We start from the raw sequence: 25,011 nt of genomic DNA, 5'->3' as shown, positions 1-25,011 counted from the left end.
TTCATCGTCATCACTACTTTCATCAGAGGTTTCTGCGGACGTCTGATTATTCAAATAATCGACATCTACAATCTGATAACCTTTTTCTTCTTCATCACAATCTATCCATTCCTGAATTTCTCCTTTGTCTATTTCTTCCAAACCTTTGATATGGGAAGCTATAGATGTTATGTCTCCGACTGATAACTCACCTTCATTTAAGTCATTATCGTCTTCAATACCTTTCTCATCTGATATATCTTCTAAAGTCATTATTTTATAAAATGCTTTTTTAATTGTAGACGCTTTCACTTCACTCCAGGCGCGAGCTACAGCATAAATTACTTCTTTCAAATTAAGTTAGTTTCCAAAACTCCATAAAGTCACATTCTCCCAACATTTGAAGCATAAGATCTTTTCTATAAAGCCTTTTCATTGTCTCTATAACGCCTTGGTCCATTGGCTGGGCAATAGATGTTACATTCGGAGGAAAATATGCTGCAAATATGTTCCCATCTGCTGACTTCAGTTGTTCAACATCAGGATGCGATGGTGCATTATCCAGTAACAGTACAGCCTTGGGAGGAAGATTATTTTCTTGCAAATAATCTCCAACTTGAGGTATAAATTTTTCGAAAAACCACTTTTTAAAAATTACTCTATCCATCCAAGCTGCCTTTTGATTATAATAATCAACAGGCAATGTTTTTACATTTTTAAAAGCCCTTGGATTTTTGGATTTTCCGATGACTGCTAACTTAAGCTTATGAGTTCCTGATGCATTTGCACAGCATAAAACTGTTACACGGTCTTTGCTTACTTTGAAACCTGGTGCGCTACTTTCTGAGCCTGCAGCAAGTGTTCGTCGCGGCATTGCTTTCCAATAAAGTCCAGTTTCATCTCCATTATAGACTTGCTCAGGTCTCAAGTCGTGCTCCTTTATAAGATTTTCCAAATCATAGCAAAATTCAACCATGGCGACATTATCTGCACTTAATTTTTCCCCTTGAACAGCTAATTCTCGTATTCCATGACGTTTTTTAAACCTGTATAGCCAACCAGAGGATGCTGAGAAGTTTCCTTCAATTTTCAACTCCTTGTGGAACATTTCAGCTTGCCTAGCACACATATGTCCTGATATTGGAACACCTTCTGATCTTTTCTGCAAGAACCACCTGGTCATAGCGTCGTCAAGCTCTCGGAATGTAGACCCTTTTAGAGATTTCCTGTCCGAAATAGCTTTTGCACTATCAGCTTTTGCTACAAAGCTCTGTAATTCGGCTTTCTTCTTTATAATGTCACGAACCGTTTGTTTTCCAATGTTATATGTTGTAGCCAACACAGCAACACTTGTGTTCTTTTCAAATCGTTTCAAAATTTCCATTTTTTGTTCAATAGTTAAAACATTGCGCTTACGCTTTTGATTAACACCGGTACGCTGCATTTTGTGTTCGCGTTTAAACGAGTCAGACGGAAGTAGCGTCAGTGGCGAAACTAATAAGTGAATACATAAATAGGGGATTCCCCGAGTCGAACACGTGTCGTGCCAACCTCTGCTGCACTTGTCAGAATGCCGCACGGAGAATCCGCCGCCCGGATAAAGCGCGCACGGATAATCGAGGTTCTACTGTATTAGTATTTGGATTAAGAATAGTGTATGCTTCAGAAGAGCAGTAGTTGAATTCGCGGAAGATATTTCAGATTTCAACCAAGATAGCTATTCTTAATATAATCAGTGCAACTCTTCCATCAAAACAATTTTTACTACAATTGAGGATTAATATTCTAGTTATAAGAATGGTTTTTTTTCAAGTCAATATCAAAACTAGACTTCGATCGACTTCTATTAATTTTGACCCATGTATGACATTTTCTCTAGAGGAAACAAAATGATTTTCAATGGATCTTGATAGCTATTCTTGCTTTTATACTAGTGATCTTGTTGAATCGAGAACACGAAATCTTCAGTTAAATATATTGTAATCTTGGTAAACAAGTATATGTGTGTTCTTGAAATGAAAGAATGATATTTTTGTTTCAAGTAAAATAGTTTCAACGCAATATTAAAACAACTTAGATTTAGAATATTTGTTCAAGATTATCCTTATACTTGAATGTAGATTACGATTTTTTTCCGTGTACGTATTTCCTCACTATAGTATGTTTTTAAAGGCCCCATGAAAGTCTTATCTAACGGCTGCAATTAATGAGTCGTGTGAGGAGGTAACGAAACTATGTCCACGTTATTTTCCCTAGCAATATCTATTATATAGATATTGTGAGTATGACTGTAGTGTCCGTCTAGTATCAGTAAAACCCTCGATTCAGGAGTCGGGTTGGTGTTTTGCTTGAACCAGTCTGTAAAGATGTTCATTGTTATCCACCCTGATGGATGTGCAACTCCGACTGATCCTGGAGGACAGCCTCTCATTAACTGAGCACTCATATTTCTTCTGAGAAAAATAATGAACGGTGGCACAAAATAACCAGTAGCATTCTGTAATCCCCTATTGTCATCAGAGATCCTCTTTATGCTGAAGTCAGTGCAGCTACCTGGCGTTTAACTTTGTGGCCGATGATTTGTGTTATCTTACTTTGTACTATTGTGAGGCCTTATTCATCCACGTTGTAAATACGATTTGGTGGATAGTCATTTTTAGTGTGAAGTTTTTCAAGGAGGTTGAAAAAGGCTTCCACTTTTTCTTTATCAAATCCAAATGCTCTGGCGAATGATGTACCAGTAGGTCTTCTTATCGAAAGTGTATCTTTATGACGATTCAAAAATAACTTTAACCATTTTTTTCCAGCCATACCTGATTCACCGAAAGGATTCTGCAAATTGTTTCGTTTTGTTAGCATGAACGCCATACCGGGAAGATCAGTTCTTGTTAAACCGTGAAATTTGCTCTCCTTATTAGTATGTATTCTACTAGCTGACCTTCGAGTTCAGAGCCCAAGATAGTTTTCGTCCTAATGTAGCTGCTGAAACTTCTGCAGACTGTTCATTTTTTTGGCAGAGACGAAATAAAGTTGTCCTAGGCACTTGAAAATGCTGTGTAGCTTTCACATATCCCATTTTCTTTTCCCGACCGAATTTTATAGCTTGTGCCATTTTTCTTCATCCCAGGTTTTTCGTTTGGTTGATTGTGAACCGGACATTCTAAAAACAAACATTGCCAAAACCAGAGGCGAAAACATTGGCCTTTTCTTGTAGCATAGGGCCGCTGATAGGTATTCCTTTATTTCTTGTGATTTTGAACCATTGCAATAACGCTTGATCAATGTTATCATGTTGTGATTTCCGAAGCTTTTTTGGTTTTAAAACATTTGAATTGAATGATTCCTTGATTCGGTCCTTGTTTTTCAAAATCATTGAAATTGTCGAATGACCGACACCAAATTCTTTTGCGGGAGCTGAATTGGATTCTCCATTTTCTAGTCTGGCTAAAATTGCACCTTTCTCCTCAATACTGAATGCTTTACGACGTTGCGATGTCATTTCGGCACTATCAACGCTACCTCTCAACGGTATCGACTAGACTGAAAATTAAAAACGAACATGTCGGTACGCGTACCTATATCACGTATTCAACGTCCTATGGAAAGGGATGGATTGGTTAGCGAAAACGATCGAGCCGTCACTATAACCGAAAAAACATTACATATATTTAATAATAGCAAGTATCTATCATATAATTATGTTTTCCGTATCTTAAAGTCTGTTTTTAAAAAGGATTTATTCTATTTTGAATTAAGAATTACAACACTTGGATAAATAATTAATAATTCTACAGATTAAGATTTGGGAAAAACGTGAGTTACAAAACGAAGCTTGATGTTCTAAGTCTGATTCATAACTAACTAAAGTCTGTCCTGAAATCTAAAAAGAAAGCTTTATGAGTTCACAGAGAGAATTTGCACTTCTGCACTATCGCGCACATTTTCAAGAACGGCGTTGGTCGAGCTTCTTCTATTATGTTGACTTGTGCTGTTTCGGTCGATGTGGATCTCATAATACCTCCCCCCTTAGTTCAGATAACGTCCTCGTTATCAGTGGGATCACCTGGGTTGTTCTCGAGGTCGATGCGAATGATTTTCCTCGGATTGTATAACAGGTCTCTAATTCTTACTCTGTTTATCATGACAGTGATTGTTCCAATGATTATGAAACAGAGTAAAATTCCGCTTATGGTATAATGCGTGTGTTGAGTTATTGGATGTAGATAAATTGGTTGATTTTGAAGTTTCTCAGCTTCTTGCAGGATTGATGTAGGTTCTCTTAAGTGTTTTAACTGAAGTTCCATTTTATAATCGTAACTCAATGGGAGTTTCGAAATGTTTTCAAATTTCATCTCAAAAATTGGTTCAGTGTTGTCAAATATTGAATTGTCGATGATGATGGTACAATCTGAATGTAGCAGGTTTATTCCTTGTATGGATTTTTTCATAATTATACCATGGCAATCTTCTAGTATTGTCTGCGTATTCTTAAACAGGGTGAGAAGCTGTTTGTTCTGAAGTGTATGGATTATCTTATAGTTGTTTTTGATGAGCACTTTTTGACACTGGTCTGGTGATGACAGGATGCAGGCTTCTTTGACTGGTGGTTGAAGACATAAGACAATGGAACTGCCTAATGTGGAAATACAGGCTTCATTGGTCCAGTATTCTTATTAGTTGATTCTGACCAAATACTTTTTCGGAGGTATTACAGCATTATCTTGGTGGTTAGGTAGAGGGTACACTCGGAAATAGTTTGTGGTGATATGTTTGAGAATAGGAATTTTGAGGAGAAAGGTGATGGATTCATCTGTTCCTATGACAGATATTTTAGCAAACTCTATAGTTTTATAGAGATGAACGTGATCGATTGGAGATAATTGTTGTGGTTTATAAATTTTTTCGAGATACTTTCCGAACAAAAGGAGTTCATCGATTTTTATGAGTTCTAAATTTGGTATTCCTTTCATTGCAAAACTGATAGTTCTTTCAAGCATCAAGAAAGTATTCAATAGATCTTCTGCTTGAAGTATTTGATATTCAACAGTCATTCTGAATTGTTCCGTTGATTTTATGTTTTGAAAAAGTAATTTAGTATGTTGAATATTATCATTCAATAAAGCTAAATCTTCTGAGTACCTTTGTGTTAAATGATTTGCAAAAGAAGTTAATTTATTAATTCTTTCAATTTCAGAGTTTTTAATTTGATGGAGACTTTCTATGTTCTCGTTAATAGTTTTCAGATCATCGTCGTCTAGATTTCCTGTGATAAATTTTATGCCTTTGCCAATAAAATTAGCCAAACCTCTTTTAACTTTTTTGTTAATGAATTTATGTAGTATTTGTTCAATTTGGGCTAAATTCGATTTTAATTGAAGGTAAATTCTATGAGATAATTCATCAATAGTTCGATTTTTCTGCAGTGCATTAAAGTTGTAATTGAGTTGATCATAATTGATTTGTAAATTCGTGATGTTTATAAAAAAGAGAAAATTATGGTAATGATCAAGAATTTTTGCCTGACTTAAGGGTTCTTCAAAGTATCCATTACTGATTATTTTGTTGACCTGAAGGGCCTGGTTGATTTGGGCCTGTATCAGGAGGATCATTGGTATCCTGAAAAGAACAAACATTTTTTTCTTAGTCGTTTGACTCTTTTGATATGAGCTGTGGTTTCTCTAGATTTTTGAGTTAAACCACTAATTTTATTTTGTTGTTGTCGTTCAACTGTAACTTTTTCAAAAGGCGGGCAGTTTTTCTGGGTCTATTTCTTTCAACGTAGACTTCTCTTTGTGCTAGATTTGGGGGATCGTTTCTATTCTCATTTATTCTATTCAAATTTTTCTGCCCTTTTTCTTTATTCCGTTCGTAAATATGGTCAAAAAATGGTAATATTTCTTTCTTTCTTTTTTCGTTGTATTGCTCGTAAACTGTCATGTTCAAGTCAAATTCTGGTAATTTGTCGTACGGACCGTAAAGTAAATGAAATGGAGAATATCCGGTCGTTGAATGTATTGATTGATTATAGATCGAAGTTGCAGTGATCATAAGATTTGAAGGATTTTCATTTGGATTTTTCAATTTCAAAATTCTGAGTTTTTCTAATAGTGTTGAATGAAATCTCTCAATAGGAGAGTTTGAACTTGGGTTATTCACAGTAGTAAAGTGTAAATCAATTTTATTCAATTTACAATACTCTAAAAAGGTTTTATTATGAAATTCTCTTCCTTCGTCACAAACAATTTTTTGAGAAATATTATGATGTGCCAAATAATGGCGTAATTTGTTGAGGATTGCTAATGCTGTACCATCTTTAACGAGATACGACTGGGCGTATTTAGAAAAGAGGTCTATTATTGTCAAAAATTTGGAATTAAGAAAAGAAAAAGTATCGATGTGTATTACTTCAAATGGTCTCTTTGCAAGAAGAGGGCCAGAAAATTTCAATCTATTATTAATTATGAAATTATGATTATAAGGGTGTCTTTTGTATTTTGACTGAAGACATAGTTCACATTTGTTTATGATTTCAGTGATTTTGTTTTTCATTTTCGGCCAATAATACTTTTTTGATAAAAATTTGTGACTTTCTGAAATTCCATTATGATTTTTGTCGTGATATTCGGAAATAATTTCTTTTTGATTTTCCTCGCAAATTAGATCCAATAAGTAGATATTGCTAATAAAAAGTTTGGCAGAGTAGTTAAATGATTCTTTACAAAATCTAACGAGAGGCAAACGCAGCTTATTGTCTCTAAAATAAATTCCGTAAGATTCATTTGGTCTGAGAATTTCTTTGAAAAGTTTAGAAAAATCATCTGTAATACAATTTTGTAGTATTGATACGCTATACGTGTTTCTTCCGAAGGGTTTACTAAATTTCAAATTGAATTGTTCACCGATGTTTAAAATAACTCGATTGGGATAGATATTGACTGATTTTTCTGTAATTGGAATGACTTTTCCATTATCTTCTTGGGTAGAATGAATGGTAGCATCAGTATCAGAATTTTGATCATCATTTAAATTTTGTTGTTCACTAATATTTGGAATAGATAATTCATCGTTTTGGGGATTGAGAATATTTTCTAATTCTTCATCGCCTAATTCAGGGAGTTCACTCACATTTGGTAAAATAGAGGATAGTTCTACATTTAAATCAACATCAGATAGAAGTAGTTCATTTTCTCGATTATGTATTTCTATACGAGAAAGAGCATCGGCAACTTTATTTTCTTTGCCTTTGGTGTGAATGATTTTAAAATCAAATTCTTCTAATTTCAGTTTCCAACGTATGAGTCGAGAATTTGGTTCTTTGATTTTAGAGAGCCATACGAGGGGATTATGATCGGTTTCAATTGTGAAATGTTGTCCATAAAGATAAGGCCTAAAATGTTTTGTAGAATCTAGGATTGAAAGTAATTCTTTTCCGATAGTCGAATAATTTCTTTCAGCTGAATTTAGAGTTCTTGAATAGTAAGCTACAGGTCGATTTGATTGTGATCAAACACTTCCAATAGCAACATTTGAAGCATCGGTGGTTAATTTGAATGGTTTCTCGAAATCTGGATATACTAAAATTGGGGCATTTGTCAATAATTCTTTGCATAAGTGGAATGCATGTACGTAATCGGGATTATCAGGGTTTATTTTTGCGCCTTTTTTCAAGCATTTAGTAAAAGGTGAGACAATATGTGCGAAATTTTGAATAAATCTGCGGTAGTAACCTACCAAACCTAGAAATGATTTGATTTCTTTCACTGTACGAGGTATTGGGTAATTTTCTATAGTGTTTAATTTTGAGGGGTTGGGGGATACTCCTTCCGGGGTTATCACATGTCCCAAAAATTCTACATTTTTGCTTAAAAATTCGCATTTGTCAAGTTCGATTTTTAGGTTGAATTCTTTTATTTTTTGAAATATTAATTTTAAGTGATTAATGTGTTCTTGTAAGGATTTGGAAAATACGACAACGTCGTCCATGTATACAAAACAGAATTTATGGAGATATTCTTTGAGTACGTTATCCATACAACGTTGAAATGTACTTGGGCCGTTTTTCAAACCATAAGGCATTCTAACATATTCAAAGTGGCCATTATTCACTGTAAACGCGGTTTTTTCGATCGATTCGGGGTCCATTTCAATTTGATGAAATGCTTTTGCCATGTCGATTGTTGTGAAATAACAACTTTTTCCTAAGTTATCTAAAATTTCTTCGATACGCGGTAAAGGGTATTTATCTTCTATGGTTTTTTCATTAAGACGTCGATAATCAATGACCATTCTGTATTTCTTTTGTCCAGATGCGTCTTTTTTCTTATCAACAATCCAAACTGGGGCACTGTAGGGTGAAATCGATGGACGTATAATTTTGTCATCTAATAATTTTTGAATTTGTTCCTGAATAATTTTTTTCATGTGATGGGGGTGTCTAAAAGATTTAACATAAACTGGTTCTGTAGAGTTTGCAATTCTGGAAGCTCAGTTATGGTGCAAAAGAATAAAGATGGTTTTGATTTTAAGAAGTTTTATTTTCAGCTAAGAGATTCCGATAAACTTAACAGTCTGACATTCACACTTCTCTCTATCAAGTGTCAACTTAGGTTAGAATCCGTGTACTGTGTCAATGATCACAGAATAGGAATAATTAAGCCAGATTCACACAATTGTTATATCAACACACCCCTTCAATTTTATGAATCTGACAATACAACAAAATATTACAATTCAGTTACATTTAACAAATTTCTAAAATAACAAAATTTCACTCGAGGCAATGCTTTTGTCAATACATCTGCCTGTTGATCCTCTGAAGGAATGTATTCAAGTTTAACTTTATTTTGAGCAATACAATCACGGATAAAGTGATACTTTACATCAATATGCTTACTTCTATTCATTTCTAAAGTAGACGCAATTCTAATACAGGACTGGTTATCTTCGTGAACAACAATCGGTTTATTTTTCACAAATATTTCCAACAGTATCTGATTTATGAATAAACTTTCCATTATGGATGAGCACAAAGCAACATACTCTGATTCTGTACTTGATAATGCAACTAAATTTTGTTTCTTAGTTTTCCATAATATAGTATTATTGTTCATTTTGATTAAAAATCCTGTAATACTTTTTCTATCATTTGGATCATTCGCATAGTCTGAGTCTACAAATGTATGAATCTGAATATCTGATTTATTTTCTTTTACAAATTTTAGTCCAAAATTTCTAGTCCTATTCAGATATTTAAGAACATTTTTCAAATAATGCCAGTGATCCTTTCCATGAGCATTTTGAAATTGACTAAAATAAGAAATTGAGTAGCACAAATCTGGTCTTGAACCTAACATGACATACATCAAGCAACCAATTAATTCCCGATAAGGTAAATTTTCTGAACATTTGTCATCTGATGCTAAATATAGTTTTGGTTGCATAGGAATATCACTACCTTTACAATCATTCATGTTGAACCTAATTAGAACTTTATCTATCAACTTGGTTTGTGAAATAAACAATTCATTTCGAAATTTACTTATTTCTAATTCTAAAAATGTCAACGATTCATTTTTCATTTCAGTCATTTTAAATATTTCTGACAATTTATGCTTTATATAATTTATATCTTCCTCATATTTTGCAAAAATGATCAGATCATCCACATAGAGTAACAAATATATACCTTGAGGTTTAAAATACAAGCACGGATCTTTCTTTGATCTTTGAAAACCTAAAGTTATTATTTTATCATGAAACGTGTCATTCCAACATTTCGGGGCTTCCTTCAAACCATAAAGGGCCTTATTAAGTTTACATACCAAATTATTATTGTTTTCATTTTTAAAACCTGGTGGTTGGTGCATATAAACAGGTGATTTTAACATACCATTCAAAAAGGCTGACTTTACATCCATTTGTAGTATATGTAAATCTTGTTCTAAGGATAATACAAGTAACATTCTTATGGTCACCATTCTTGCAACTGGTGAATAGACATCTTCATTTTTCAAACTTTGTAAAAATCCTCTAGCCACTAACCGAGCTTTCTTCACAACTTTTCCATCAACCTCCTTTTCGCGAAACACCCACTTTGAGTCTATCACTTTCACATTACTTGGAGGGTCTACAAGCTCCCATGTTTGTTGTTCTTCTATGTTCTTCAACTCTTCTTGGATAGCTTCTTTCCAACCTCCTCCTATAGATACGGCTTCTTCATAAGATGTAGGCACCTCACCTGGTAAATATCCAACAGACAAAGCTGCTAGTAGTTCAGTTTCATCATCGAGATCATAGTCAAGTAATCGAGCTGGCAATCTTTTGTTTCTTTTACCCCTACCAATTCCTAATTCTTCTGTTTCAATATTTGAGTTTAGTGTTTTCTTGTTATCTTCAACTTCACATTCATCATTATCTTCCAAAATTCTTATAGTTTTATCATTTTGATCAGTAAGTTCCTTTTCTTCATTAAAAACAACAGATCTTGCTACAACTACTGAATTTTCTTCCATATCATATAATTTATAACCGTTATTACAATATCCAATGAGAATGGTTTTCTTGGAATGAGAATCCAATTTACCTATACGATTTTCTTTTGGTATATGTGCATATGCCACACATCCAAAAACTCTGATTTTATTTAAGTCAGGATTATATCCATACCACATACTTGCCGGGGTAGTGTTTTTAGGTATCGTTGATGATTCTAATCTATTGAGTAAGTATACTGAAGTGAGTAGTGCATCTCCCCAGAATATTTTGTCTAATTTTGATTCAAAAATTAAGCAACGTGACATTTCCAATATAGTACGGTTGAATCTTTCTGCAATTCCATTTTGTTCAGGATTCCTAGGTATCGTGTATTCAATCTGTATACCTTTTTGATTACAAAATGCTTTGAAGGTTTCTGAACTATATTCACCTCCATTGTCACAACGAATTCTTGAAATTTTTCTATTAAACCTAGAGCTTACTTGAGCTTCATACTCTTTAAATTTTTCAAGAACTTCGGATTTATTTTTCATTAAATAAACTTGTGAAAAATGAGTATAATGGTCAACAAAACTTACATAATACTTCATATTATCTCTCGTTTGGGGTGATATTGGTCCACAGACATCTGATGAGATGACTTCCAGCACTCTCTTTGGCTTCCGTTCATCAGTCATCGATTTGAAATGGGTTCGTGTCTGTTTTGCTTTCAGACAAACTTCACATAGGGATGTTGGTGGATATTTCGAAGAATGTCCCATTCGTCTATGCAGCAAGTCTTGGTCAACAGCAATGTTCAAACAGTCAAATCTAGGATTAAAACAGACTACATATAAGTTTCCTTTTAGATTTCCTTCTAAAACTATTGTATCATTACCTTTCCTGCATATCCTTACCTTTCCATCTTCAAATATTACCTTGAATCCTTCTTTTTCTATTCTTTTTACCGATAACAAGTTATATTCCAAGTCATCACTCTGTAGTACATCTTTCAGATTAAAATTTCTTCCATTCTTGTCAGTTACATGTAGGTTTCCACTTCTTGTAACATTTACAACAGATCCTTTCTTGGCAACATTTATTTGACAACTAACAGGTTTAATATTTGACAAATAAACTTTAGTTTGTTTATTTACTAAGTGGTTTGTTGCTCCTGAATCGATTATGAACATCAAAGTTTCATCTGTAACTGTTCTATCATTTTTGTTTGCAATGAACGATATTTCTTCATCTCTGGAGTCTTCACCGTTTGCAACATTTGCACTGCTTCTGCATTCATTCCTTTTGTGTCCATGTTTTCCACATTTATAGCATTTGAAGTTGAACTTTGGTTTTTCTTGTCCTCGAATTTGTCTATTTCCTCGTTTTTGAAAATTTCCTCTGTTACCATTTCCTCTGTACTTGCTAGTGAAAGCAACTGATTCTTTCTGTTGATCACCATTATTTCCTTGTCTGATTTCCTCCTGTAGCAACTTGTTTTTGACAAATTGTACGGTTACATCCTTTGGATTTGTACTGAACATCAAATCAATTGAAGTCGTTAATGCTTGGTAATTTTCAGGCATGGCTGCTAGAAGTTGACATATTATTTCCGGTTCTTCTAAATTTCCTCCACTTGCCTTCAAATCACTTACTATTTTGTCGAATTCCAAAAAGAAATCAGAGAGGTTACCTTCCTTGTATTTCATATTCCTGAGTTTTCTTTGTAGGTCCACCTGCATCGAGAGTCCTCTTCGAGTATATGTGTACTTCAAAGTTTCAAACATGTCTTTAGCTGTCTTCTTATCTTTTACCATTTCCAGCACGTCGTCTGCTAACCACTGTACCATAATGTTCCTTGCTTTCGCATCATCTTTCTTGAACTGTTGCAGTTGTTGTTCTCCTGTTGGTGCATTTTGTTCCAATACATTTAATGCATTATGCTGTTCCAGGAAAATCTTCAGACGGAATTCCCAGTTCGAGAAGTTTGTGCCATTAAAGGGTTTTAGGTTTGCTAGCTGTGAGTTTAACGTCGCCATTTCAACGTGTTCCAAGTTTTAATTCTAACTTGTTCTTTATTATACGCTTTTGACACTCAATAACTGTACTGGGCACATAACCTGTAGAGTTTGCAATTCTGGAAGCTCAGTTATGGTGCAAAAGAATAAAGATGGTTTTGATTTTAAGAAGTTTTATTTTCAGCTAAGAGATTCCGATAAACTTAACAGTCTGACATTCACACTTCTCTCTATCAAGTGTCAACTTAGGTTAGAATCCGTGTACTGTGTCAATGATCACAGAATAGGAATAATTAAGCCAGATTCACACAATTGTTATATCAACAGGTTCTTCATCTTTTGTTCGAATTTTGTGTTTTACATTATTGCTGAATGAAAGATCGGAATTTTCATTATAAAAAATATTTTTGAATTTACTACAGAGTTTCAAAATTTCTCGTTTTTCTTCAGAATTCATGTGTGAGGTTCTAATATTTTTAGCAATTCTAAAATTTTGGCTTTCTAATGGAGGTGTAGATATTTCAGTCTCTAAAAAAGATGTCACAGGTATTCTTTCAGAAAAATTTATTTCTATGTTATTTTGATTTGGTTTTGAAGTTGGTATAAAACAAAATCCGTTTTTCGCATGAGCAATGCATTCTGGAGTTGAAAATTCTTGAAAATTTAATTCTGGTAATAAAACATCACCGTTTTCTATAGTGACAGGTACTTTAACAAAATTATTTGCTTCGAATTTTTTCGGTTTTAATTTTGTGGAAGAATATGCAAGGTTGAATGGAATTTTCATGTTATTAATTTCTAAAGTATGTGTTTTATAGTCGATGTTTGCACCTAATTTTTGTAGATCTGATGTACCTAATAAAGCGTCGAATTTCTGATGCCAATCAACTACATGTAGATGGATATTATCGAAGATTCCTATTTCGTATAAAAGTGGAATGCTCAAATTATTGTCAGCTTTAATAGTATTTCCTAAGCCTGAAACACTGAATTCTTCTTTGTATAAATATTCAAAAAATTTTTCGAAGGCAGGTTTCGAATTAATGACGGAGTTTGTTGCTCCCGAATCAATTAAAATTTTAAGATCAATTTTGGGTAGATAAATATAGGGCAATTTTGACTTAATTCTAAGTCTAAATTTCTTGGGATTCCGAGGCATTCATCTGAAAATTTTCGTCATCCTCGTAATAATTCTCACAATCAGGTTGTTGTTCAATTTCCGCATTATAATATTCCGTTTCATAACATTCTGGATCATCATTCTCGGTTTGAACATTAAATAATACTTCCGAATAAAATTTTGGTTGTTGTGATTGATTTGGATTTCTTTGGAATGTTCTGGTTGATATTGACATGGGTGTTTGTTGTGGTTGTTTAGAAGTATTCCTAGTCGAAATTGACATAGGCGTGGGTTTTGGTTGATTTTTGTAAATATTTGAACCAGGTTTGATTCCAAAAACTTCGCGATTCGTGGGGAATCTTTGATTGTTTGAAATCGGTTTATTTATTGAGTGAGGGAAACCTGGTGGGTTTCTAGAATTGTTATTAAATTGAGAATTTGTTGCTGGATTAGTAAAATTTGGCGGGTTATTAAAATAATTTGGAGTAAAATTATTGTAATGATTTGAACGATTTGGATAATTTGATGGTTGTGGGCGTATGTGAATTGGTTTTTTAGGCGTTTCTTGTGATTTTCGTAGGAATTCACAATATTCCCATTCTTGTTTTCTATTATCAAAAAATTTGCATCTATTTATACATTCTTCGATGGTATTTGAATCGAAATTACTTAGATAGGATCGATAAGGTACTAGAATTCCAATTTGAAATGTTTTGAGGGCTAACTTTTGAATGTCCTGCTTTTTGTACAAGAGATAATTTGGGTCTGGAATATTTAAGGTCAGATGTTGAAGGAGATCATTTAAATTTTTTGATAGCCTACTGTAAAAATCTAAATAATTTTCACTTCTATGTTGTACGCATTGACTTAATGATGAAATCAATAAATCTTCGTCACGTTGGTCTCCGTACCTTTGCAAGAGAACTCTTCTGATTGTAGGCCAATCAGAGGCATTTTGGAAAGCAATGAAATCTCTGGCTTCATTTTTCAATTTTGATCTTATAGAAAAATTTAACGCATTGAACAGATCAGCATGAAGAATTTCACAAGCTCTAGTAGCTCTATCTCTTTCTTTCGCACATGTTTTTCTGGTCATTTTCGCTTTTGAACAAACTGAACAACTACCTGTGCTTAAATTATATGTGAGTTCTTTAACTCCTTGAACAACTTTAGGTAGTTTTCCTAAATAAGATGAAGATATATGACCCATTCTACGGTGCCACATACTACCTTCTTGAGCCAACCTTTTTAACTGATCACAAGTGAATCTTTTACGTAGCTTACGTGTTTCTCTTCTTGTATTATTAACGGTATTGGTTTTGATAACTGAGAGTTTCATTTCACTAAAAGAATTTTCTTTCAAATTAAACATTTTATTTGTACTTTTATTTTCTTCATAATTAACATTATTCGTTCCACTTGAATTTATCCTTGCCGATACTCTATACACGCCTTCCGAAACGAAAACTAGGGATATTTTTCTTCTTAACCCACTTATTCCTGAACCATGAGAAATTCAATTAAATTGCAAGATTTTTTTGTGTACAACTTTATTTCAATCTCAGAAATGGAATTTGACAGTCACAATAAAAAAATCAAAAAAGATCAACACAAAAACGACTGTCCTTTATATAGGACGTCAGGAGGATTTATGACTAGAATTATAATTTTGTATGAAAATCTAAAAAACATTTGACGTGGAGTCCGATGGCACATTTCACACACCTCGTGTTTGTTTTGAGAGGACATTGGCGGCATCTAGTTTGTTTATCCTGTGGGATTACAAAATGATTGATACAATCATACCGCGAATCAATATTTTCCCGTTGACTAGGGCGACCAACTGAACATGTGCTGACTTTCTTATGAGTTTGTAGCAGAGAAATAGCGATTCTTCTACGAAATGCTAAATGGTCCAAATGTTTATCTTGATTACTGAGGCGACTAAGTTGCCACGCATTTTGTATTGCCATATCAATACTATGGGCAAACATGCAAAAATACCATTTTTTGCCTCTAATTCCAGTGCGGTATAGTGAGATGTTCTGATCGCTTCTGTCAACGCCGCCCATGTTCTCGTTGTACAATTTTATCATGAACGGCTGTGGTACTTGTATTGTTTTTTTTTCCTGTCGGGAATACCTTTTTACCATACGGATAGGATTGACTCCAACTGCATTCGATGCTAAGGAGACCACACTATTGTCATTCCAACATAGGACTGTCAGATTTCTATCAAGGTCTGTCTTGTAGTCATGTGTTCCTCTTGCAGACTTTTTCATTTCAGCAGTGGATTTCAAAGGATTTTTTGAAATTCTATTGCTCCGTATTGTACCTGTCCCACAAATACCAATTTCTGACAATTTTTCAAACAGTGCCATACTTGAGAAGAAGTTGTCAAAGAATATATGGAATTTACTATTGGGCCACCGACTTCTGAGGGAATTTGCATAAGTGAGCACTACTCCAGCACCGACTCCCAGTTTTTTGTATTCTGTTGACACATGAGTCGAAGCTCCCTGATATGGTTCAAACCAATTTATATAACCATTCCTTGTACAGCCTACCCAAAGCTTGTATCCCCATCGTATAGGCTTACCTCGGATGAATTGTTTGGCACCATGCCGCCCAAAATAGGGAACCATTGCTTCATCTACACTGTGATGTTCCTTATGAGGTGCAAACTTCAAAAAATTATTGTTGAGGGATGTGAAAAGAGGCCGTAATTCAGAAAATTTATCATCAGGATCTAGGTTATTATTATCTGCAATATGAAGAACTTTCATTATGTAGTCGAACCTATCTCTAGAAAGAGCCTCAGATACTAGTTGGTTATGCACATCTTTGTCCCTCTCCCAAAACATCTTCCTCCTGGGGTACGGTACATATCCACTCAGTATAAGTATTCCCACAAAACTCTTCATTTCTTCTACATTTATTGGCTTGCAGTTTATATTCTTCATTGCCGCATACGCGTTCGATTGATTCGTCAACATATCGAATATATTTTCATCAAAAAGGCTGTAGAATAACGAAATTTGAGATTTCTCATCATCGTTATTTTCTGGTTCGATTTCCTCGAATGGATTAGATTGATGAGAAGTAGGCAAATAAGAGTCCCTCCAATTGAACACTTTAGCCGATTTCAAAATCGAACATTTAGGCTTAGTAACTAACCTCGCTAGAGGAATATTATCATCGTCTGAGTCTGAATCCTCTATTCGAAAAGGTACCTGTACCTCAGCTTGGGTACGTAATTGTGAGGGGGGTAAGTTATCAGGTGACATCACATCTTCATTTCCGGAATCTTCCTCAGTCTCAGCTCCGTCATCTGGTGGAAGCATGATGATATCTGCAGAAGGATGGGGAAAATCAAGATCCTCTATCATTGCCAGTGCCTCGTGCAACGAAAACCCTCTGAAATTACAAGAAACAAATGATTAACACAACCATGGAAAAACTGTGATATAAATTAATTATAATATTCGATACTCCTGACGTACTACATATAGGACGGTAATACTTAACCTCATTTTTGGAGAGAATTCCATGCGTTTTTCAAGCTTGCTATAAATTAGTGAGGAAGTGAGCTAGTTTTCAACATTCTACATATGAAAATTAGGGATAAAATATAATGTTTCGATTTTTTCACTCACCTTGAAAATCTGATGCCTATATCACTCATTTTTACGAGAATTTGTCACTAAATATAACTAACTTCAACACAGCTATAAGCAGCCTGATCGAATATAACAACAGCAGTAAGTATGTAGAATAACAAATACGTAACGCGCAGCCGCAATATGATCCAGGGGCGCAGCTACAAATTAAATAATGTGGTGTCTTTCCATTAGGACGTTAGGGATATCTGGGTTAATTTTCTAGACAAAATAAAACCATTATTAGCATTTAGTACAAGACTTGTCCCAAACTGAACGTTAAATGCAAGGACACTGAGAACATTATCCCTTATTACCGGGACATACTGAACAATCGCTAGATGTACAATGTGCGAACTTTTTCCAAACTGTACAAGTAATGGAAGAGTTCCCTGACCCATTGACACTATGTTCCCAGTTTCCGATGTCAAAACAACAGGTATAGGCTTATCATAAGCCTCATAATCCAACAGAATATTTTGTACATTCACCACATGGTGGGATGCACCAGAATCAACTAGAAATGTTGCAAACGTACAGAAATTGTTCAGATCAAACAGTGACTTACTAGATTTGTATTCCTTCAGTTTTCTACAGTCCTTCTTTTCATGACCTTTCTTATGGCAATAATAGAAGAATCTCTCTGTGTTGGTACATGCAGCTGACCGATGGAATAATAAACCACACTTTTTACAGCTGGCTTCTCGTTTTTCAGCTGGCGTCATTTTCTTAATTTTTTCGAGTTGTTCGATAGAATAGGGACTACTGTCTCCTTTCTTCTCTTTCAAATACGAAGGACTTTTGAAAGAATTTTTTTCCTTCTTCGTATGGGGCTCCCTATATGACCTATCATGTCGACTCTCTAAACAGAAATCACATATATTATTATCACTTTTTCCACATTTAATGCAGAGAACTGAAACGGAATTAAGATTATTCGTGAACATATTAGATTCTCCAATGGGATAATCAAAACATAAGGAACATGCAGTATAAACTTCATTGATCTCGATCTCGAGATTCCTATCTGTGTCATCAAAACATTCAGAACAAATATCATTCAAACTACTACTTGTATACATACTGTTGTCAACCTCTCTTTGCTAGCTCTAAAAATGCATTCTTCACAAAATCTGGTTGCCTCGGGTAAAGTGGTCATCGTTGTAAAGAATGCCAGGAACCCATTAGCATTCTTTACCTTGTGTAGGAAATACGCCACCACTATTTTTGGGTCCAATGGAACACCTAGTTCCTTGAATTCTTGGATACCTTTCTCAAACTGGGAGACGAAATTGACCGGATTCATCCTTGGGTAGAACACCGTCTTGCCGAAGTTGTCCAGTAGTTCAACCATCTTCTGGACGTCATTTTTACCAAACATTTTTGTCAGCTTTTGGAAAGCTTCGGCTGCTGACTGCTCATTCTCTATCACAGTTTTGGGAGCATGCCGCAACGATGCTTCCAAATATTGTAGCACTTGAGCATTGTACATGTGCTTTTCTTCGTTACTCATTGTGCAGTCTGGTCCACCCATGTCGTAATTCAAGAATTGGGAGCGTCCTAGAGCAAGCATGTCACGCTCGACTCTTTGTTTCCATGACCGGAAGTTGGAGTGGCCCTTTAACTTGTCACTATTTTCGTAATGCGGTATCACAAACGCCGGCATAGTAGAGCTGTGTCGATCACGGGTTTTTCGTGATCGGGTTCGATCGTGAGCTGTCGGCCAGATGATCGAGTCAAAAGATTCGATCATTTCGATCATTCGATCACAGATGACTGTTATGCTTTTTTGACTCATTTATCTTGCTTGTTGAATTAAGGTTAACAATAAGCGTTCAGGGATGGTGGTATGAGTTGAAAAAATGTTTATCCTAAGTAATAGCATAATTTAATTCTTTATACAACAATAATAATAATAATAGTTTATTGCAATGGTAATAAATAAATAATAACTTCATTTCCAGAAGAATATAGAACATTATAGAAAAAGTCAAAATAATGAAATTATAATAGGGATTTTAAAAAATTAAAAAAATATATATACAAAATTTTCATATCCAGTTATGTTGCAAGAAGAGCACTTGTGTTGGGAGGCCTTTTCACTTTTGGTTGGTTTTTAATTTTGTAATTTTTAGAATTAGAATTGAATTCCAAGACAAAAATGAACCAAATATATCATGAACATACATTATTATGAAGAGAATGGACAGAAACTTGCCAATTTTTTTATTGTAGTGAAGTAGGAATAAAAAATAAAACAGTCACTGGACTATCAAAATATGAAATTTCGAGGGATTTCTTGAGAAAAAAAAATTTTTTTTTTATTAATTATATTAATTAATAATGTTCCGTTAAAATCAAATATATCAAATTTCGAATACACGAAAAATATTGAACGCAGACGATCAGTTCGCAGGTAGTAGGTTACGGTCATACGGTGCAAATGATCCATATGAAATTCGATCTCAAAGCTCGCTCTCGAATCTCGATCTCCATCGACCAATCACGACCGACCCGATCATTTCATTCTATCTATTCAGCTCCATATGAAATTCGATCTCAAAGCTCGCTCTCGAATCTCGATCTCCATCGACCAATCACGACCGACCCGATCATTTCATTCTATCTATTCAGCATGAGCTATTCGGACTTTCGGAGAAGCACTGGGTCACTTTGACTGATATGAGTGCCATCTATCAGATAAATACCACAACTTTCGGTGGGTTTCTGAAACTATAGAAATCTACCATAAATCTCGAAGCATATTCGAATATCATCGAGTCGGTCAGATGATCGAATCATTTTGAGATCCGTGACCCGATCGTTCTTATATAGGTTACAATCGAATCAAAATGATTCGATCGATCGTGATCGACACAGCCCTACGGCATAGTCACCTTCTCTGCTATATCGGATACGCTACACGTGGACGTGTTCGGATGATTTAGATTTCCAATCTTTTCTGCAAGTACTCGCACAAAACTCTGGTTGGTCAGCATCTCGAATATGTTTTCTGGAACTTCCATTGTTGACACGTGGGATTGATCCATTTCTTCTTGATAACTCATTTTAACACTAACTTCTTCTTGATTGTGGATTGCTTTTAACGTCACAAGCACTGCTACCATGTAAGAGTGGATCAACAAATACAGGTATTTTGAACACTTTAATCGTTGATTTAACAAACTTGGAAACACAAATATAAACAAAATGGAGGTTAGGTTTGCTGCTGAAGGTGTGACGCCGTTATCTATTCGTGTCTCGACAGAACTGGCATCTTCACCTTTAGCGGCCTTAATACTTCTCTAGCTGCGCATGCACACTAGACTGATCATAATATTTGTCAGCAGGTTGTTTTATAGAAGTGGACTGGCGCCAAATATGCAGTGTGGAACAGCCAAATGGAATAAATTCGATAACGGATAAATGAGGGCGTGTTGGGAAAAACGCTTGGACACGTCGATTTGTATTTTTAACTGCGCATCTTTTTCAAAAAAAAAAAATTATATAGGGTGCGTCATGTGACAGTGGCCAATACCAACTTTCTTATTTTAAACGCAAGCTCCTGTATATTATTAATGTTTTGGATTCTTCAGAAAATTCTAGACATAATTCATGTACAATGTCCTATACCTATCTTCAACTGTTTCGGAAATATCAAGTATTTTCAGATTTATTACAAAAATCTAATAAGAAATACTGATTATTTCTTAATAATTTAAAAAAACAAAAAAACATTAATGTCAATGTAGTAAATGTTCAAAATGCTCGCCACGAACATCTTGGCAACATGCTAATCTGGTATAGAAATGTCTTCTAACATTACTCAACATCTCAGGCGTGACTGATCTAATCGCAAGCGTGATTCGTCTTTTTAAGTCATCTAAGTTGAGGGGCTTAGTTTTGTATACGATACTTTTGACATATCCCCACAAAAAGTAGTCTAATAGCGACAGATCAGGAGATCGTGCTGGCCATTCTATCGATCCGCGCCTCCCTATCCACCGATTTGGAAAAATTTGGTTCAGGTACTGTCGGACATTGATTTGGTAATGGGGCGGTGCTCCATCTTGCTGAAACCATATTTTATTGGCAGGAACTTGTGGGTTTGCTGGATCTGGATATAAGTTTGTCAAAGTTGGCACGACATTATTTTGGAGCAGTTCTAAATATTTATCCCCATTCAAGTTGCCATCAATGAAAAAGGGACCTACGATATGATTTCCAACAATTCCTGCCCAAACATTAACTTTTTCAGGATATTGCGTATGTTCCTCTCTCATCCAATGAGGATTCTCATTAGACCAATAGCGGCAATTTTGACGATTAACATGACCGTGAAGTGTAAATGTGCTCTCATCAGAAAACAAAACATCTTCTAATTGGATCACATTGTTATCTAACATTGCCATCATTTGTTCACAAAAATACGTTCTCCTATCGAAATCGTCCTCCATGAGCTCCTGAGTTGGTATCATTTTATAGGGATGCATTTTACTTTCCTTTGATGTTCGAAAAATTGCTGTGTGGCTAACGTTGAATAGTGGGGCTGCTTTTCGACCAGAAGTATGTGGGTTTTCTTGAAACTCGAGCGTAATATCCAATTTCGTATCATCACTTACTGCATTGGCAGCTACTTTTTTTTATCTGTCTCACATGACCAAGCTCGCGAAACTGCTTTTCTATTTTGCTAATTATTCCTTGGGATACAGGCGGCAAATTTGGAAATTTTTCGTGAAATAAGCGAGACACTTCCATCTGTGTCCGTGTCTTATCTCCATAACCAATCATTTGTAGAATGGTTATTTTGTGCATTTCTGTTAAATGAACCATTTTTCTGATATTATTACGTACAGTTAACGAAATTCAAACGACAATAGCACTGACACTAATCATTACTGTCATGCAGGTAGACAACAAGTTGCTAAGGCTACAAGTTTTATACGAACATAAAGAAAACTGTTTTTGTATTTTTTTCATTTCATATCAGTAAAAAGAAACGCAGGAATGGTTTTTGTTTACTTTCTCATTATCAAGAGCTAAATGGGAAATAAGTATTGAAGGTAATGTAGAGAATTTGTGAAATAAAATAATTTTCTATTTTTAATGTTGATTTTTGTAATAAATCTGAAAATACTTAATATTTCCGAAACAGTTGAAGATAGATATAGGACATTGTACATGAATTATGTCTAGAATTTTCTGAAGAATCCAAAAAATTAATAATATACAGGAGCTTGCGTTTAAAATAAGAAAGTTGGTATTGGCCACTGTCACATGACGCACCCTATATAATTTTTTTTTTGAAAAAGATGCGCAGTTAAAAATACAAATCGACGTGTCCAAGCGTTTTTCCCAACACGCCCTCATTTATCCGTTATCGAATTTATTCCATTTGGCTGTTCCACACTGTATTTGGCCAGCAGTTCTTACTTCAACATTATCTAATACTACTCATCTAAATCTTCAACATTAATTAATTCAACATTATTTAACCAGCCAATCTTGATCTGTGATATACAGTCGAACCTGGATAAGGGAGAGTTCAAGGGACCGCAAGGTTTGTTTCGCTTATGGAGGTTTCTCACTAACCCGAGTTTCTAGCTAATGAAGGTTTCTAAGTTACCATTATCACTCATAGAGGTTGAATAAAAAAATGTAAAACATGTATGTATGTACATATGTGTAATGTATTTCATTCTACTTACAAATAGGAAAAAAATCTCACACATTTATTCAAAGAAATCTTTAATTTTCTTCTTACAAATACATAGTAAATAATGAATCTTACACATCTTTTAAAAAAAAATCTGTTGTTTTTTCTTACAAATAAAAAATAATGAACCTCGCACATCTATTTAAAAAAATCTGTTATTTTCTTCTGTTTTTCCGTATTCAAATTGTGAACATGCTTTTCTAATTCGTAAATATTATCGAATATTGTTTTATCAACAACCGCAGAGTATTCAAAAAATTTGTGTATATTCTCCAGTGCAATTAAAATTTCTTGCTTCTTTGGAATGTTTTTTACTTCTGTATCCAAAGTCTGCAATTGGTCGGCTTCATCTTCACTGTCATTTCCGTCAGTACACGTTGTAGCGAAATTGTGCACGATATCGTCATCGGTAAATTCTCCAGCGGTAGCCAGGAGGTCGTCAACTTGTACAAAGTCTTCAAAGGTTGGCGTTAACACATCACCAGTATATTCGTGACACACAAGCTTGGCCCAATCCTCATTGCTAGGTCCAGCTTCAACTTCATTATCCTCAGGTATAAATTCCTGTTTATCTGTGCTGATACAAAATCCAGCCTTCTTGAAACAGTTCTTGACAGTAACGTCACTTACTTTGTACCATGCTTTCCTTGCAAATTTCATGGCTAGGAGTACGTCAATATCATGGTTATTGCTTGCTTCGAGACACGTAAGGGTGTGTTGAACAACTTCTCTGCGGTAAAAGCGTTTGAATGTGTGAATGATACCTTGATCTAAAGGTTGAAGTTGACTGGTGGTGTTGGCAGGCAAAAACATGACTTTTACGTTTTCGAATGTTGGTAAGTCATTGTGGGCAGCACAGTTGTCAATGAAAAGCAGGATTTTTTTGTTTTTCATCATCATTTTCTTGTCTACGTTTTTCAACCAATCCTTGAATAATATCTTGGTCATCCAAGCTTTTGTGTTACTTGCATAATCAACAGGTAAAGTCTTGACACCTTTGAAACATCTAGGTCGTTTTGATTTCCCTATCATTAAAAGAGGTAGCTTATCAGTACCGGTCATGTTAACGCATTGAAGAATAGTAAGACGTTCCTTACTTTGTTTACCTCCATGACATTTTTCGCCCTTAAATGTGAATGTTTTATCAGGAAGACACTTGAAGAATAGAGCTATCTCATCCGCATTGTAAATGTCGTTTGGATCATACCCCTTCAAGAGACTTGGCAGTTCTTCAGTCCATCGGTTACACACGCTTTGGTCTACAGATCTACTTTCTCCAGCGGCTTTTTTGAAAGCTATATCATGACGTCTTTTAAAACCTTCTAACCAGCCATTACTAGCCGAAAAGTTCTGATATCCCAATCTTGTGGCAAAGTCTTTAGATTTTTGTTTCAACAGGGGTCCATCTATGGGGATGTTCTTGTTAAGGGTTTGTTTGATCCATTCTAAAAGGCAGTTTTCAATGTCGGGGAACTCGGAATGTCGACTCCTCTTAATATTTCCGTGTCCTTCAGAGCACTGAGACTTTATAGAGTCTCTTGACTTGATAATTTTATAATAGGTTGATTCTGGTAGACCAAACTCACTCTGAATTTCATTACGCGATTTTCCACACTCAAACGCATTCACGATCTTAAGTTTTTCAATCAGAGATAAAACTCGGATTTTTCTTTTAGACATTGCGCTAGACTTAAGCTTTCTTAGCACTTGATGTCAACTGGGGTAAGGTAGTTACATCGATTGTATTAAAAGTGAGGGCCAGATTTCCACAAAGACAATGTAAGGTAATTCCCCGAAAACATGTGTTTATGTTTTCGGGGAACTACCTCCATGCCAGACTCTCGCTTATAGAGTTATAGACAAATAGCAGTCTTAGTTATAGAGGTTCGAACACAAATATATCTGGCGGTTCACGACTTTCTCTTATAGAGGCTTCTATTTCTCACACATAGAGGTTTTAGGGGCTAAAAATGACGGGACCAGGCAATTCCACTCACTTAAAGAGTTTTCTCGCTTACCCAGTTGTCACTTACACAGGTTTGACTG

The 25,011-nt window shown here is 34.9% G+C and overlaps 3 protein-coding genes across 3 annotated transcripts; all 3 read right to left on the bottom strand.

Moving 5' to 3' along the window:
* Positions 1-334: 334 nt before the first annotated feature.
* On the bottom strand, positions 335-1,423 carry LOC123670716 (jerky protein homolog-like). The gene has a single exon (XM_045604251.1). The coding sequence runs from the start codon at positions 1,421-1,423 to the stop codon at positions 335-337; it is 1,089 nt and encodes a 362-aa protein (XP_045460207.1).
* Positions 1,424-20,145: 18,722 nt separating this feature from the next.
* On the bottom strand, positions 20,146-22,763 carry LOC123671451. The gene has a single exon (XM_045605310.1). The coding sequence runs from the start codon at positions 21,740-21,742 to the stop codon at positions 20,993-20,995; it is 750 nt and encodes a 249-aa protein (XP_045461266.1). The 5' UTR covers positions 21,743-22,763; the 3' UTR covers positions 20,146-20,992.
* On the bottom strand, positions 22,268-24,645 carry LOC123670698 (tigger transposable element-derived protein 6-like). The gene is made up of 2 exons (XM_045604231.1): positions 23,281-24,645; positions 22,268-22,288 (listed from the first exon to the last, which is right to left on the bottom strand). The coding sequence occupies exons 1-2, from the start codon at positions 24,643-24,645 to the stop codon at positions 22,268-22,270; spliced, it is 1,386 nt and encodes a 461-aa protein (XP_045460187.1).
* Between the last annotated feature and the right edge of the window lie 366 nt (positions 24,646-25,011).

Source organism: Harmonia axyridis, chromosome 1, assembly GCF_914767665.1.
Source record: "Harmonia axyridis chromosome 1, icHarAxyr1.1, whole genome shotgun sequence".
NCBI classification, from domain to species: domain Eukaryota; kingdom Metazoa; phylum Arthropoda; class Insecta; order Coleoptera; family Coccinellidae; genus Harmonia; species Harmonia axyridis.
The sequence above is the reverse complement of the archived record's forward strand: the minus strand, read 5'-3'. Positions and strand labels throughout refer to the sequence as shown.

Bases quoted from the DNA above. Each gene is read 5' to 3' on its own strand.
- LOC123670716 (XM_045604251.1), bottom strand. From the start codon at position 1,423: ATGCAGCGTACCGGTGTTAATCAAAAGCGTAAGCGCAATGTTTTAACT.
- LOC123671451 (XM_045605310.1), bottom strand. From the start codon at position 21,742: ATGCATCCCTATAAAATGATACCAACTCAGGAGCTCATGGAGGACGAT.
- LOC123670698 (XM_045604231.1), bottom strand. From the start codon at position 24,645: ATGTCTAAAAGAAAAATCCGAGTTTTATCTCTGATTGAAAAACTTAAG. The intron at 22,289-23,280 runs GTAAAAAACATT...TTTCCCATTTAG, and splicing joins TGCAGACTTTGGATACAGAA to CTCTTGATAATGAGAAAGTA.